Source organism: Anser cygnoides, chromosome Z (assembly GCF_040182565.1).
Source record: "Anser cygnoides isolate HZ-2024a breed goose chromosome Z, Taihu_goose_T2T_genome, whole genome shotgun sequence".
In the NCBI taxonomy this organism is placed as follows: Eukaryota; Metazoa; Chordata; class Aves; order Anseriformes; family Anatidae; genus Anser; species Anser cygnoides.
Genome location: NC_089912.1, coordinates 45422491 through 45439905, shown reverse-complemented (window position 1 = coordinate 45439905; position 17415 = coordinate 45422491). Strand labels below are relative to the sequence as shown.

General features: G+C 44.7%; 2 protein-coding genes across 2 annotated transcripts in view; one reads left to right on the top strand and one right to left on the bottom strand.

Annotated features, from left to right (window-relative positions):
* LOC106045450 (guanine nucleotide-binding protein G(q) subunit alpha) overlaps nucleotides 1-13268 on the bottom strand; it is a 142769-nt gene extending 129501 nt beyond the window's left edge. Inside the window, exon 1 of the mRNA XM_066988741.1 lies at nucleotides 12778-13268. Within this exon, the coding sequence (XP_066844842.1) occupies nucleotides 12778-12913 (136 nt within the window). The 5' untranslated portion in view covers nucleotides 12914-13268. The remainder of the gene's footprint in view (nucleotides 1-12777) is intronic.
* A 70-nt stretch (nucleotides 13269-13338) lies between these two features.
* CEP78 (centrosomal protein 78) overlaps nucleotides 13339-17415 on the top strand; it is a 58909-nt gene continuing 54832 nt past the window's right edge. The window contains exon 1 of the mRNA XM_066988737.1: nucleotides 13339-13474. The gene's annotated coding sequence lies outside the window, so the exon portion shown is untranslated. The remainder of the gene's footprint in view (nucleotides 13475-17415) is intronic.

Below are 17415 nucleotides of genomic sequence, written 5' to 3'. Positions count from 1 at the left end.
AAAACTGAATATAGATTTAACATGAGAACAGAGTAATTTCAGAACTTTTTTTGAATAGCTAGACAGCCTTGATTCCACAGAACAAGAAAAAAAAAAAAATCAAACCAATCTTGATAGGTGGGGAGGTAAAAATAGAACACTGTATAGGTACAAGATTTTAGGAAATTTCAAAAACTGCTAACAGAAAGATTAAATTAAGAAACCCTCAGGCTCCACATGAGACCCCACATTTTTAAATGACAAAGCACTTAGAACAGCACTGGTCCCTTGCTAAATTACTCACAGAACACTTAGTATGAACAGAGAAAAATCCATGCATCATTTGCAAATATCTGTTTTGTTTTTAGGAAAACAGATCACATTTATAATGACAGTGAAAGCATCTCTACTATAGCACCCACTGCAGATAAATAAGGCAGAGGATTTACTAATGTTAGAACACTGTTACTCAGCAGGTCCAGACATCCCTCAAAGAGAGTTTTAGAAGCGCCTAGGAAGCCACTTTACAATTCTTGAAATAAAGACAGAAAGGGGTGAGGAGAGAGTGAATAGTAGGAGCTATGTGGTTACAACAGCTCAAATAGTTTGGTGTACAAAGTCAGTGATTTTGAGGCACTAGGTATACGCTAAGCAAGTGATTTGGGATCATACAACAAATCACCACAGCATGTGTTAAATAAGAGTTTTTTAAACAGTAACTATTAAATTACATCAAAAAAGACAACTCTCTTACAAACAGGATCCCAGTGATATTACGATTAGTGTAAGAGATGTTTTTAAACCACAAAACGGAAAAAAAAAAGAATTATTACTGACAATGCCTATATGTGACATAAGAACTGTGGAATTGTAAATCATGAAGAGGACATGATGCTAAGAATTAATTAGCATAACCTGTCAAACAGAAACAGGCAAAGACTGTGCATCTTGAATACTGTTAAATGTAAGGTTGTTAAACAGGGAATGAACCAACACTGAAAAGCCATTATTTTGGCTTTTGCAGAATATTTTACTTATTGCATATAGTCAGCTGAATATGGCTAGTTTAATGCTGTGGCTAAGATGGCTGTTGCATTCCTTGAATGCACCCTAACGGTGGCATCTCAATCAGCAAAAGAGAAATTCTAGTCCTCTACTTCTAAAAAAAAAAATATATATATATATATATATATATACACAAATGTTTGATTCTTGTTCAATGTATTTCTGCAATGATGTTGAAGAGCTGGAAAGGAGTCAGAAGAGCTATGCAAATGACTGAAGCATTAGAAAATCCATCCCACAGTTTAAGCTAGGACCAAGCTATGAACAATCCAAAACTATGGACACCCAGACTGAGCTATGAACACTCTTTTTTCTTTGTTTAAATACCTTCTTTTTGTCCTTAAGGTTGTTAGTAAGTGTAATGTTCAAGAAAATGATTAATTTATACCATGACCTGTGTAGCTGTTTTATTTCTCATATTTTATTTAATGTCAGACAGTAAATTCCATAGTAAATAAACAAGTTAATGGACAGGCTACTAGCTTTTTGTGGAACAACACTGTTTTGGCTCAGAAAAAAAAAATCTCCCTCCCTAAAAGCAAACAAAAATCACACAAGCAACCTTGAAAGCCATGAATCCAACACTATTATGTATACATATATATAACTAAATGCAAATTATAGTCTAGATTGGTAGGTTGAAATATTGTTTAACAAAACAAAAACAGAAGTCAACAAAAAACATCAGTCTTCCTTATAGCTCTAGTTCTAACCACTCCCCAGAGTTTTGGCTCTTTGCACACAAGAATCCTGCAAAGAGGTGGGAAGGTAATAGTGAATTTCATGTCACCATGCAGAAGGAGCTTCCTATCATGCAAACAAGACAAACAAAACACGCAAGCATTAAAGGTGATGAGCTGTTTCTCCAACTATGGCTTATTCCAGAAAACGTCATCATTCCTTGGAGATACAAACAACAAAAATGTAAAACAAAGACATTAAAAAACACCGTCATGGTGGGTTTTTCCCCCTCCTTTTTAGGCTGCTCTATTGTAAGAATGAGACCTACCAGCTCAACAAGTCACATATACAGTACTACTGCATAATTACCAAGGAAGAAAACAACTTATTTTGCCTCTTTAAACAATATAAGGTATGTATCTCCTCCTCTTTTACTGGTTTTATATTAATCGGAACACTCCACAGACAAAGGAATGCCATATAAAAATTTAAATACTATGCTTTCCACAATGTTACATAAAATTGTTCACGAAGGAAGACCATAGATCAAAAGATTCAGCCCAGGTATTTTCCCTGAGAAAAGCTGCATTAACAAAACTAACACGGTAGTAAACCACAAGCCCAAGAATTCCTTTACCCAGGGAATGCTTGTATCAGAAGTTTCTTCACAAGAAACAACTTTAAAGCATATGTATTAACTTCTCTGTTAAGTGTCAGAGGTTTGCATTTGTCATTGGGAGTACAGCTACAATTAAGCTATTAGCAACGCCTGTACACAGTGTTTATCTGGCTTTGGTTCAAAGGCTAAAATCTTTAGAGATTACCATCTAGTTCTTAACCCTAACTAGATTTAATAATTAATAATAGCATATTTCACTGTTATACAGCCCAACACAGAACAAAATCCCACTGAATCAGAATTCATTATTATCATGTATTACAGATAAAAAGCAAGAATGATGGAATTAGGTAAATAAACCCCCAGAGAACAAAAATTACTCTGGACAAAGAATGTTTTTAGATTCCCATGAGTACAGATGGTATTACCAACCAATTTGAAGACAATCACAAGCCAAGCCATCTCAAAGTAAAATATCACTGATGCTAACATCAGAACTAAATCAAACATGCCTAACTGCAATTATACCTAAATTTCAATGAATCTTAGTCCTATTTCCAGAAAACACTCTATTTTACATTTTGATAAAAGCAAATTTACTCCTAAATTGTCCATTCTGTATTTCTATGAAATCAGCTGCTAGTGCAGGAGAAACAGTCATTTAAGTGACATCCATCTTTTCATGGATCAGAGTAAATGTTTATTATCTCCTTCAATTTATTTGCCATTTAATTGCTGAGATAAACAGATACCATAAGGAAACTGAACACAGCACAAAAATACTGGTGTTTCTTCTCAACATTCCAGTCTCACTACAGGGAAAAAAAAAGTTTAGATGCAATTTCAGAGGAAAAAAAAATAAGTATTTTTTCTATCCAGCAATCAAGTGCTGAAGAAATAAAATCTTTATTTTTAGGACACTAGTTATTACTAAAGCACTGTAAGTTACAAACCTGACTGAGTTTTAGTTGCCAGAGATGTCCCCCCATATTGGGGGGGTGGGGGGGGGGAAGATCATAAAACATTTTACACATCAAAAATGTTTCTCATGAGGGATTTACATGAAATCCTTTCAACATGATGTGCAGCACCTGTAATTCTCCCCCATAAAAGCTGACTGAAAAGTGACCCAGTTGGTGGATCGGGGGAATGGTAGTGAGATAAAGGCACTCTGATCTCTTTCTGGACTGCACCAGGTCAGCAGTTATCAAGAAGTCAGATGGCTGCTTGGTGGCCTGCACACCAAGATGAGCTACTCGTGTCTTCCTCGTTCATGACGATCAGGTGCAAGCATCAGAGCTACTTCCAACAAAAAAACAGCAGCACTGGGACAGGACAGATTATTATGGGAAGACAACTGTCGGTCTGCCTGAAAATATTTTGAAGTCTCAGAATCTGACAACACATACACAAAACAGCAAGGAGCAAGAGAAAGTTTAACCATAGCTATTTAAAGACAACTGTAGAACTATTTGTTTTGCTTTTGGGGCTTTTTCAACAGCACCACAGAGTATCTCAGTTTCCAGGCTACCATTATTCCCTTTTTACACACACAATAAAAGATGTAGAAGTGGAAAAGTATTGTATGAATCTGTATTATTTCTCTCCTAAGAGATTAACTGAGTCAATTTTTTATTTTTATTTTTTTTGTTTTTGCAAGCACCTTTGAAAGGTTCTCACTATCAACTAAATGCTGGTTTCAACACCTTCTAGACAACATGCTCCACAAGGGGAAACATCAAATCAGACCTGGATGGTAACACAAGAACTTGTTAGAGATACCTGAACAACTTCTTTCATTTTCAGTATTTAATTTCCATTGCTATTACTGCTCTGGTCTTGTTAAGACACAAGCAGCACACTTCATCTCAGTAAACAGAGTATGAGAGAAAAATAAAATTCATATTTGATCCTCAGCTACCCAGCCTTTCCAGTTCCTAAAAAGCAAAAGGAATTATGACGTCTTTTCCAGCTTCTATGCATTTGAGTTTTGTTGGCCTTATAGGTTAGCAGTTGCTGCCACAGAAACCTTCTCTTAGACATTCTGTATGACTTCCATTTACCCAGAAACATGGGCTGGAATAGCCTTTGGCATTCTTTTCCGACATTCTCTAATACGAGCAAGGAAATTAACATCGACACTGAGGACCCAAGAGTTAAAAAAAAAAAACCAACAACAAAAAAAACCCTCTCCAGTGATGGGTTTGTAGAACAAGGAAAGAAAAGCAAGCCTCCTTAACTTATATAGATGTTCTCATTCTGTACGGGGACTCTTCCCGAAGATTGTCTTGCTTCTTTTGAGCCTGCACCTGGTAGAGCAATAAACTAGCTGAGCAGCAAGAAGCAGTACACCAGCAGCCAGTGGGGACATGCAATACAGCTCAGGTAGAGCAACAGACATACGCACAAGACTAAGCAGTAATGTACACCCCGTGCCAAGTGGAAAGTACGATATAGTCTAAAATGGTGAATTTCAAAACATATCTAAGATAAATTTTATTACATAGCACATTACTTTCTAAATCTATAAGCAAGAAGGTGATTTTTATTTTTGGTTGATATCATGGCTGTATCATAACTACAACAGTTATTTCTAAGCTCTCAATCCTTGTTCACTGAAAGGACCTGTAACTGGTTGGGTTTCCATCATGTCCAACCACATCAAATGCCTACAGAATAGTTAACCTAAGCTCTTATTTTGGATTCACCTTGAAGTCAGTTAAGTACATCCAGAAAAAAAAAAAAAAAAAACTTCTGATGCACATTTGGTGACACTTACCAACATTGGAGCTCTATTTTCAGTTAACTTCAAAAGATTTAAGGATCTAACTCCTTTGATTTCTTTGTAGAAGATTTTAGAAGAAAGGTAAAGAAAATACATTTCAAATGATGACTGCCCTTTCCACAGATTTCCTCAAGGAAAAACAAGCCCTCCTTCAATGGATATTTGATAACTGGGGGTGAATCCTGAAGCATTTCAACAGGAACCCCCACCACATTTTCCCAGGTATAAAACAGAGGTCATAGATGATTGATGAAGATGGGACCTTGAGCAAGCATTTACCCTCCTTGTCGAGAAACCACACCAGGTCCAGCCCCAGGCACTAGACAAAACTGCCCAGCCCCATTCCTACCAGAAGCTTCTCCCACGTGCAGAGTGGGCCAACCTGGCTCGTGAGTAACACGGTTCTGAGACAAAGCGCTAACACACAGCTCTGCTGTGCAAAGGTAGCAGCAGTACCACCGCTCCTAGCTTTTCCACTTTACGGAATCACAAGGGGTTTCCGCTTTTCAGAACCTTTCTGATGTCCTGCTGCTTTATTCAGGCTGTGCACGTATTACACATCGCCTCCCCTTTGGGGAAGGATAAGGTGAACCACCACTGTGGGACTTGTCTAAACCACGTCGTCCGTTATCTGTAGTTTGTTGGATAAACCACTTGAACGGATTGATAAAGGCAGAATCTTGTTTGATGGGTTTCATTTTTGCCTCTGGCATAGCCACACGCCACACCACCTTCTCAAATGCAGAAAGAAGTCAACAACTGCACTCCTCTGCTGGCAACTGCATCTGTGCATGGGAGCTGTGATAAAACTCTGCAGCACTGACCCAGCTCTGAACACTGAACAGTCTGCAAATTAAACAGTTGGATTATTCCATGCAAATTGTCCTCTGAAAGCCCACAAAGGCCAAAATCTTTAGACAATCACCCTTCAGTTCAGTCTCTGTATCAATGTTACTTACAGGGGGAAAAGTGTGCTTTCAGAACACTGAAGATTTAATCTTTAATTTAGCTTGAAAAACATTTGGACTGTTCCTGGAACTCCCCCAGTAACTTCTGAACGTTTTAAACTGTGGTATCTCTTAGATTCGTGCCCTCCGGTATTAATGCATCCAATTTCCTTGTTTGGAGTTAACAGCACTTAAAGCCTGATGCATGCTTCCATCTGTGATGCTAAGAACACCAAATACATGTCTTCCTGGGTATTTCGGACGTTCAAGATCTTTCTCAGTTTTGTACCACTTTGCTGCTCTTGGTTCTTGCCAGTCGGACACCTTATAATCATAATTAAAGCAAATAAAAAGTGAATGCTGAAAGACTACCATAATTTTTATTCTTAACAGCTGTTCATACATGGCAGTATTTGAGTGTAAGAACAGATCTGTCTTGAGTGTTATGCCATTCAGCAGGGCAAGAAAAAATGCTCAGTGTTTATAGTACTCTGTTACTGCAACGAAGTTAATTACCATTAATCACATCTACTGCATAATGTTATTTCACACCTTCTTGGGATTAATTTTGCAGATTGTCATATTATTTCAAAAGAAATACTTTCCCTTATGAAATTGGCGCTGCCATTATACAACAACAAAAATAATCTGAAGTAGCTAAAAAGTAGTTTATTTAACATTGTATCACATGCCCAAATGTCTCTTCACAGGAGATTCTTTTGCTCAGCATATACTTTTCCCTTCTGCACTAATGTCATACTGTTTTTTAATGTGAGAGACAAATCTGGGGTCCTTTGGCTCTCTGACATATTAATTTAATTTTATTCATCAGAATTCTTTGATTATTGAGGCCCTAAACTAGGTTCCTATTGACGTCAGTGGGTGTAGACTGCTTCTAATGAAGTAAAGCCAAAACAGCAACAAAATTAAATATATATTTTTTCTCCCAGCAAAGGTGAAATCACGGTATCACATTGAGACCAAAGTGATGACTTATGTTTTCCTCAAATGAAATGAGCTACATATGATGGAATTCAAAGTATTTTGCATCCAGAATGACATTGTATGTCATTATATGGCCCCTACAGGGTCGTATTAGGAAAATATTCTAAATAAGAGATACTTACCAATCTAGTTACAACACATGCCAGGATGTACATTAAGTATCTGTTCATTTCAACTTTTCTGGTTTAACACAGAGCATAGAAAGCAGTCAATCAAAACACACTACCCAGTATCAGCACTCGCTTGTTTCGTGCACACAAGAGAAACGTGTGCTATCACCTGATTTCCTTCTGCGATGCAGGGAGACTGCCTGCTTGTGCAGGCATTTCAGATTGTAACACGGAAAGGAGGCGAAGACAAACACAAAGCAGGAATGCAAACAAGACTCCAAAATTTTACAAAGGACTTGGTCACAGGTGCATGCCTGAAATTGATCTCAACTCATTGCCTAACCTATTCTTAACAACATTTAGCACTTCAGGTTATTAACTCCACAAGTGCAGCGTGTTGCTGATCGATAGCAAATATGTAAGTCTTTACTATCACTCCAATTTTGCAGTTAAAGAAACCGAGACAAACAGCTGCAAAACAGCCACACAACAGCCTACCAAAAATACGCAGGAGATGAATACAACTAGTTCCTTTTTGCAAACACAGTTAAGGGCTTTGCTACAGGAAAACATATTTTAACATACTCAAGGTGTACTGGAACCTCTCTGTTGAATGCTGCTCTTCTGAAGATAAAAGCACTGAAAAGGACACAGCAGAAAGCTCATTTTAGGGTTTTAAAATACCACCTTACATTACACTGGTGTGTATGCACAGATCTCCCACCCACCAAGAATTTCACATGAATTTGGCTTTAAAACTGCTGTCTTGACAGTTATGGTCAGCAAGCCCAGAAATGCTCATAGACATTTCACGTCAATAACCACACACTGTATGTCTATTTATTATTTAATATTCACATTTCGGTTACGCTACTTGCTCTGCCTGGCTAGTCAAATTTGTACTTAGCAGAAATTTGTTTTTGTTTAGTAACTGCAACAAACTTACAGTTAAAAAAAAAAAAAAACAAGAACACGCCAATGTGTGGCCAGACCTCCAACATTTGGTCATATACATATAAACAGGAAATTCATTTATGTACAGCTTCACAGAATTCTCATTTTCACACATCCACATTCCAAACCACACATCTGAGCTGCAATACACCAGCAGAGATTTACTGCAACGCCTTCTGTAAAAAAACTGCCACCCTGCCCTGTCCCATTTCAAGAAACCACAGGCAGCAGCTCAGCTACAGGAAAAATAAGGAAGCTTGCTTGTTTCTCTAGCTGATGAAAAAGTTATATAAAACCAGTGTACTCCATTGTTGGCTTAATGGACTCACTTCCTCTTCAAGTGATTTAAAGAAAGTCTAAGCCCTTGCTAACTCACCGAGTTGTGCATGTGAATCTTTAATTCAGCTGGTAGAGGAAAACAAATGCATACATATCCTGCACGCTTACTGGATATGTTCACCCTATGTTCAAAAGCGTCTTTCCACATCAGCCTGGCTGTCGTTCACACTAACTCATATGGCTTATCCTCCACCTGTTTCCTCTGGTAACGCACAGAGAATAAATGGACGTGCATCTCAGGCACCCGTCTTTGCTGACACACCTGTCGTCTCACACGTAGGGAACGCACGCCTCTTAAAAAACGTGTTTTGCACGTGATGCTACCAGCAAATAGGGTGGAAAACAGTAAATACACTGTCAGGCCCTCCAGCACCTCTTTTGGCCACGGTTTTCACAGACATATAGAGATACCTAGCCAACTCACATGATACTGCTAGGTTATTTTCTTACACACTCAAGGCATTTCCCACTGAGAAAACAGCACGTAATGTAAGTACATGCAGTGCACTGACAGAGAACGTCCAGGACTGAAGGTTTATGGCTACAAGCTATCATTCAGGACCAAGTGCTGCTTTCTGAGACCATGGAAAATTTCCATGGGTGACAGTCAAAATGCTATACAGAAAAATTAAAGCACATGTCTCTAAGTATTTGTTTAAGAATAAGTATGTGTTTTAAGCATATATGTACAAGCATGATGAATGCTCTACATTTTGCTTGGCTTACACCAACGTAAAACATTAAAACACCTCATTTCTTTCCAGCTATAAAAATAATGTAAGTGTTTTTACAGCTAACAGCAAACAATGGATGGATATTAACAACTTTAAGCTCTGGAGAACAATCATAGGGTTTTACAAAGTGTTCAGCAGTAATGAAATCCAGAAGAATTTGGAAAATACATGAGATTAAAACCAAATTCAGTGGAAGACTGAATTTGTTCCAAAGTGCCTAAATATTACAGCCAAGCTATGCTAGCAGAACTACTAGGATGCCTTTGTAACACCCTTCAGTGTGTATTTTAAGTTCCGACTTGTTAGAATTACAATGGTAAAAAACAAAAAAACCCACAACCTTTTTTCCTGTTATAATCTGTTCCAAAAATTAAGCAATGATGCACAACAAAGTACCTAAAAGTGGTATTTTAACGTTTAATCACAGGGGTTTATTTTTAAACTAATACTTAAAAATAATCTTAGCATGCAGTAAAAGTTTTCCAGAAATGACTTAGCATGACTTGAACTCCGATCCTATGAAAAGTAAAAAGATATCATTATTAATACACCAAAGGGCGTACCCAGTACAGCATGTGTGTGTCATTTGGTAACGGTAACTCGCACTGTTAGGAGGGAACTAATTCACTTTGCAAGGAAGCACTCTGTTTTCCACAGTGTAAAGGGGGGGGGGGGGGGGGGGAACGACGGACTTCTTATCCACTAATGTTATTTTTTTTTAATTATTATTATTATTATTTCCACACACACACGTGTGTATATGTCTGATTTTCAAACAAGAAAAAGTAGAAATCTATTGCAGATGTGCTTATGTGTGCTTAAAACCCTTCACGTTAACAGGTTTTGCACAGACTTGCTGCAAGTGCAGAAGAGCATGCATGGTCAATTAACAAGGCTCAGCTTAGGCTGTACTAGTTCTCCCCTTTGGATCCAAAGGACATACCTCAGTCCCATTTTCAAAAGCCTTTAACCCACTTAGGCTTTTAAGTTCCACAACTCTTTAGGAAGTGGGACTGAGGAGGTGACACTTTGGGAGAAAAAAAAAAGTTTGCCTATGTTTATGTTTAACATAGCTAAGCAATGCTAGTACCTTGAGTCCTTTAAGTTTTGAAGGGAAGAGTCCTGTAATGGGACAGTGGGGATCTAGTCAATTTTTAAAAAATAAAAGATGACTTTAAGCAGTTTCCGATGTTTTTTGTGCTACCAGTCTCACTGTTTTTAATAAATACTTTTCTACTTCTACAATGCCTTTGTCTATCTCATAACAATACAAATAACCACACAAACAACATAACCTTAATAACCGAGCAACTGCAGATGCTGGGGAAGTAGAGAGAGTGACTAAAAAAAGTCCTGTCATACACCTAGAACAAACCACTAATAAGAAAAGTTTTCCTCAAAATTTGTTTATGAATTGAAACTCAAATCTCTACCCAATCCCACGACTTCAACAGTGGTTCACCGCTGTACTGCTTTGTACAAGATGAGATCATTACGTGTTAATCCAAACAGCTGCACAGACACACAGACTTTCGGTCAAACACAACAGAGGGTGACAAAGAGAAACACCAAAAATGAGCGCGCAGTAGTAATTTCTGTACTGGTTTCATTACCCAAATACAGCCGCGCTGTTTAGTATAAAGCAGAACATTCACCCCCTCCTGGTTTCTAGTGCCTCTTGCTCACATCTTCATCAGCACATTTCAACTCCTGGTTTACAGCAATACCTGTCAAAAGCTTTCACAAAGGCAACCTAGTGAGCTTTCTCCAGCACCTCCAAAGGGATGCCTTCTCGCCTATCCTCCCGCCAGGCCACCACCTTCCACGTGGCCCTTGGCAATGCCGTGGGGAAGCCCTAACCCTGAACCTGCCCTAACCCGAACACTCACCAGCGGGTGGATCTTGGAAAGCAATACCGGGTCTGCCTGCAGTACCGACTGCAGAAGTGCACCCCTGAACTCCTTCTCTGGGTAGTCTCTGTTGGTCCCCATCGACAGAATTCATACATTTTTGGAAGCTTGGGAGAAACCTCTACCTTCACCACAAGAAATATCAGGAAAATACAGAAACAATTCGGACTTGAGTAAACAAGTCAAAAACGCCAGCTGCCCCTCCTGAAGCAAATGTCTATCATTTGGTAATTATACTTCAGCATCCATGAAGTTAAACAAATGGAAACTATCTAACTTCTCTTTTATCTCCTCTGTGAATCCTGAAACAGTCACAACACGCACTTCCATCAAGCAAAATTAGGCCAAAATGAGACCAAATGTTATTACTGCAAGCGCTGCATCTGTCTCCACCACTTCTATTCCACACTCGTTAAGGATCCCAGCACCCTCCTCCACACACAGAGGAGAAGCTCTACCTCACAACGCAGGGAATAACACACTCGTATGAAGCATCAGAATAAACTGACTTTTCCTTTCAACCCTCCTTACCTCACAGAGAAGGCAGGTTACTGCCCCAGCATAAACCACATACGTGACCCGTGACAGGAACCCTCAGCATCACATCCCGCGTCCTCTCGGCACGTCCCTGCTCATCCACACGCCAGACGCTGCTGCAGACATATTTCAAGGCCTGCGAGCCCTGGGCAGAAGCTGCATTGCCACCGGCGCTACACAGCAGCGTGGTGCACACTGGATATACGTATTTTAATTCTAAAGGTTTATTTTAACACGAGACAAATTTCTGTCAGATAAACATTGCCTCTGCATACTTGCGGCTCTAAAATAACGATCTCTGTTTTAATGAGGGAGAAGCGATACCACAGATTTTATTTCCTGACCGGTGGGTGGATTCCAGAGGTATTAAAGATCCTGTCATCCTCCTGCATACTTCGGGTTACTCTTCACCTCCCTGCGTGCACGTAGGGCTTTACGGTTTCTTTTTCCTTCCGCTTTTAAAAATCGGTCTACAATCTGAGCACAAGCCCTTTATCCCAGTTTACATCATTAAATAAAAATCACAATATATGAAAAAAAAAAACAAAAACGCCGAGCGAGCCAGCAACCCTTGGGAGGCTCGCAGAACAATGCAGACATGAACGCCCGTCACCATCCATCCGCACAGCGACTCCCCCCGCCAGTCCCCCCGTTAATCCCCGCTGCCACCGCGCTCCTACGCCCACCACGGCGCCCACCCCCGGGCTCCCCAGCCCTCCTTCCCCTCTCCATTTTGGAAGGCCGCTTCCCTCCCACACCGCTACCACCCGCGGCCGCCGCCGCTACGCGCCCGGCTGCGGCTCCCCGGCGATGCCCGGACGCGGGGGCACGGCCGGCGGCTCCCCGCCGAGGCCGAGGCCGGGCGCCCGGGGGGAGCCGAGCCGAGCCGAGCCGAGCCGAAGCGGCCCCGCCGCCGCCCCGGCCCCAGCCCCGCCATGTAAGGCGCCGGCGGCGCCGGCCCGGGGGGAGCCCGGGGCGGCGGCGGCGATGCCCGCGGTGCTCCCCGGCGGCTCCCGGCCGTGCGTGCCGGCGGCGGCCCGCACCGCGCCGAGCCGAGCCGAGCCGAGCCGGGCCAGGCCAGGCCTGTCCGGGCGGCGGCAGCCGGCACTCACCCAGCAGCAGCAGCTTCAGCTCCCGGCGGGCGTCCCGCTTGTCCCGGCGCAGCTGCCGCTCGATCTCGTCGTTGATCCGCCGGGCTTCCTTGGCTTCCTCGCTCAGGCAGCACGCCATGATGGACTCCAGAGTCATTCTTCCTAGCCGGTTCAGACACAACCCCCACCCCCCTAAAAACGCACGCACTCACACTCGCACACACTCGCTCGCACGCGCACCCCGCCGCCGCCGCACCAGCCGCGGGGGACGCGGGCGCTCGGTGCCCGGGAGCCCCCGCCGGGCAGGCGCAGGGATCCGCCTCGGTGCCACACGCGGAGAGAGAGAGAGAGGCAGGGCCGGCGGCGGCACGGATCCCCGCTGCCTGCCTCCGACGCCCGCCGCTTCCAGCTCCTCCTCTCCGCGGAATCACGCACCGAACAACGCGGACACATCCACCGCGCCGGCAGCGGCGCTCCCCGGCCGAGCCTCGCCGCTCGGCGCCGCCGCCCCTCGCCCCCCTTCCCCCGCGACCACCCCGCCCGCCCGCCGGAGCGCTACCGCCCGCCGAGCCCTGCCCCCCGCCGCCGCACACGCATGTCCCCGCCGCTCCCCTCGCTCGCCAGCCGCAGCCCGGCGAGGGGAAGCCTCACGGCGAGCGGAGCCTCCTGCCGGGGAGAGCCGCTGCTGGAGAGCTGCCGGCACGGCACGGCCCTGACAGTAAGGACGGGAGAGGGGGCGGGTGGACGGCAGCCGCCGGAGAGGAAGAGGCGGCGGGCAGGGGCTGCGCTCGCCCGGCTTTTCAATGGCTCGGCTCCGCGGGCGTGGTGAGGCGGGAATATGGCGGACCGCCGCTCCCGCGCTCCCCCCGCGACGGGGGCGAGCGGCAGGGGGGGAGCGGGGCAGGACGGGGCGGCCGCCCCCCGCCCCCGCGGCTGCTGGCGGCCGAGGGGGGGCGAAGGGGGAGGGGGGGCGGGGAGGGTCACGGTGTGCCGGGCCAAACGGCCTAATGCCGGTGTCCTGCGGGGACCCGCGAGGGCTTCCCGGCTCTGGGGTCGGTGACAGAACCCCCCCCCCCCCCCCGCCTCGTGTCACCTCCTGGAGGGGAGCCGGGACGGGTGTGGGGTGTGCTGTGCGGGGGGGCACGGAGGGGTTTTCGAGACGGGCAGGGAGGGGAGAAGCCTCCTGCCCGCCGTCGGGGCCCCCCGCTTCCCTCGGGGTGAAGCCCCGGGGAGCTCGGAGGAGCCCCGAGGAGGAGGCAGGGGATGCCGGCGCCGTGCCCTTGGCAGCACCTGCTGTCACCTGCTCAGAGCCCGGCTTCCTTAAGTTCTCCCTTAAAAACTTTTCATCCAGGCAGAAGGTCCGAGGACACGGCGTAAGGCTGGCAGGGAATTAAAAAGGAGAGAGTAATAATCAGTCCGGTAATGCAGTCAATTAACTTGGAGAGCGCCACACATTTTTTCATTACTTTAGAAAATGAATGTCATCCACATAGATCCGTACCGTATTTTTACATGTAATATATAAAAACGGTCAGTACAACTTGTACAACTTATTTTTTGTAATTACGTTTCTTTATCCCTGTAAATCAATTCATGAATCGTAGGCAAAATTCTGTTATTCCGACCATTAATCGGAAATATTTCAGTAAAAGCATCATCTCTATTTTAAAATACATGTGTACGTAGGTATGTCTATCTATATATTTGTCTATCTGCCTTAGCTCACGGTCCTAGGTCAATGCATTAAATTCAATAAAGATATCTAAAAATTTAATTATAGATGGGACTTATGGAAAAATGTGAATAGGCAACCAAATGGGGAAAAAAGAAATTATTTGTGAAATTAATTCGGAATATACCACGATTTATTTCTAAAAAAGGATGAAGATGCATGCAGTACAGGTCACAACAGATACTCAGTGTATGTGCAGCAGCTTTGTGCTGAGAACGCTGGTACACAGAGTTCCGAGCCTGCAGCAAGCATGATCTGCCATCAGGTCTAAAGGAAGGATAAGAGCAGGTCAATGAATTCACGACCTGTGGGTGAGCAGATCAACCTCCTTTGCTGTTCCCCAGATGAAGGGCACAGTGGTCCTTAATGAAAACCACATACCTTGGAGATTATTGCAACATTCCCCAGTAGATGAAGTCCAGCACAACTTTCTTAACCAACTCTCTTATATGTTCAGTGTAGAAGGCATGAACACCGTGTGTACCTCAAACACAAAACTAACATTTAATTTTGCGTTTTTGACAAGACACCCCAGGGGCCATAAATGTAATCTGTATGTACTGCTCCCATTGACATCGTTGGATTTAAAATCTCTGCTGAATAAATATCTTCGGATTTATAATGGCCGAACCATCTAGTTCTGAATCTGTCATCAGCAGATAGCCATTACACACAGTTTTACCCATTTGCTTTGTGACTTTGTGGGAGTCAGAAGAACCCCCATTATGGACAATTACATGATAATAAACCTATGAGGAAATTTCTTTCCAGTCCTCATCTCCATAATGGTTGGCTTCTGTTTTGAAACATGAAACATCCTTTATAAATATTTTATCCTAATAGGAATTATCAGTAAATGACAGATACCATTATTACCCATACAGATAACTATTATCCATAGATACTATCCATACTATCACCTAATCCTGCACAGAGACTTCCTGATAAACCTCTCCTGTAACATTAATAATTTCATATTCCTCTGTCCTAGCAGTCTCCAGTGCGCGGCTCATAGCAACCCGTTGCCTGTGAGACGTTTTAATGCTGCTTGCTGCCACAGGAAATTAAAAGTTAGAAGTGAGCCTGACAGGGGGAGCAGAGTGTGATATTAAACACGCTGCATCTTCAGTTTTCTTGCTCAGAAGCCAACAGAGATTGGGAAACCACCACTCCATTTTATCATCTATCATTCTTTGCACTCATCTATCCCAGTTTTGAATTGCTTCCTTCCAGATGCTTAAGGATATTCACTGTCACTCTTCACTGTTGCTTCTGCTTGAGATACATTTTCTGAGATGTTCCGAGAGATTCCAAACAGTGTCAGAACTTGGTGCTCCCATGACAGTACGCCAGCAGATCATGTAGAGCGACATCACGGGATTTTCGTAGTTAGTCAGCATCCCATCTTAAGCAACAGGGTATCTTGCAAGTGCTTTTTGATTGCCTTTGTGCATTAAGAAGACGTTTTCGCAGTGCCATGCACGAGTACATCTCACTCTTGTTTTTGAACACTTAGAGTTAATTTAGAGGCCACCGGTGTATCTGAGTATAGCAAATGACCCCTCCAGTATGCCTCACTGCTTTTTTGCTTGTTTGTTCTTTTAGAAGAGCAAACAAATTGTGTCGGCTGGTTCTCTACAGTTAAATGAGTAACATCCAGTATTTGCAATTTCCATAGGCTGAAATAATCGGTTTGTTCTGGTATGTGTCGTTTTGACAAATCCCCTGAGTGTTTCCCAGCGTTTATTTATTTCAAATTAATAGGTGTCTGTCAGGGTCAGGCTCAGGCAAAGTGACCGGAGTAGGGTTAAAAAACCCGGTATGGGCTGATTTAATTTATGCGAGGTGTTTTACGGGGCTTATTTCCGTTTACTTCGGACACCGAGAGCGCCTTCCCGACGCCTTATTTCTGCCGAAGCGCAGGAGCTGCCCACGACCCGACTCCTCTTGCGGCGCTGCCCGTGCCGGCGGGAGGCGCCCCCTGCCGCCAAGGCCGCCCGGGCTCCGGGCCGGGCCGCGCCGTGCCGGGCGCTGCCGCCCGCCCGCTTCCTGCCGCCGCTCGCTGCGAGGCGGAAGCGGCCGCCCGGCCCTTCCCTCCCGTCCCTCTAATCGAGGTCCCCGCCGGTGGCGGCCCCGGCCCGCCTTGCACGATGCCGGCGCCTCGCGGCCTCCCACAGAGCGCCCGCGGGGCCGAGGGACGCTCCCTGTGCAGTGACACCGGGCGTCCCCACGCCGATGCCCGTGCCGAGGGGCGCTCCGCTGAGCGAGGGGCTGCACCGCGCCGCCCCCGCCGCGGCTGCCTGCCGGCAGCGGCTGAGGAGGAGGGGAGGTGCCATGGCAACCGCGGGGACGGGGACAGGGGCCCACTGCGAGGCTCCGTGGGCGAGGTGGCCGCTGCACGCTGCGGGGGTGACGTGGCCGCCGTGGGCAGGCAGCCCAGGTGCTCGCTCTGCGGGCAGGTGGGGCAGAAGATGAAGAGGAGGGAGGCTTCTGCCTTCCACCGCCCTGCAGTTCCCTGCCCTGCTCTGCACCATGGCACCCTCGTCCTTCCCGCTGCCAGCTCTGGCCCTCACCGGCTGGTGTAGCTCCTTTAACCCAGCATGAAACAGTTCCCTTCACTCCTCACCCCGCCATGTTACTTTGCTCTTGGAGGCTTTTGGCCTTGGTTTCCCAAGGCTTCAGATGAAGCTATGATCCAGTGCAAAGGGAAATGGCTGTTAGGTCATTTGGTGGTCAGACCACTTTCTGTAGCAGTAAGCTGCTGGACCAGCTACCATCAGCCAGTGGTTCCCACATTTACACAGTTACACAGGTCTGGTGGAACAGGGCCATACATTACAGTGCTGAAAAAATAACAGTCGATACAGTCATATGACACAACATTGTAAGATGGGTAGCATATGGGCTGATAAACACTGCTGAAAGAG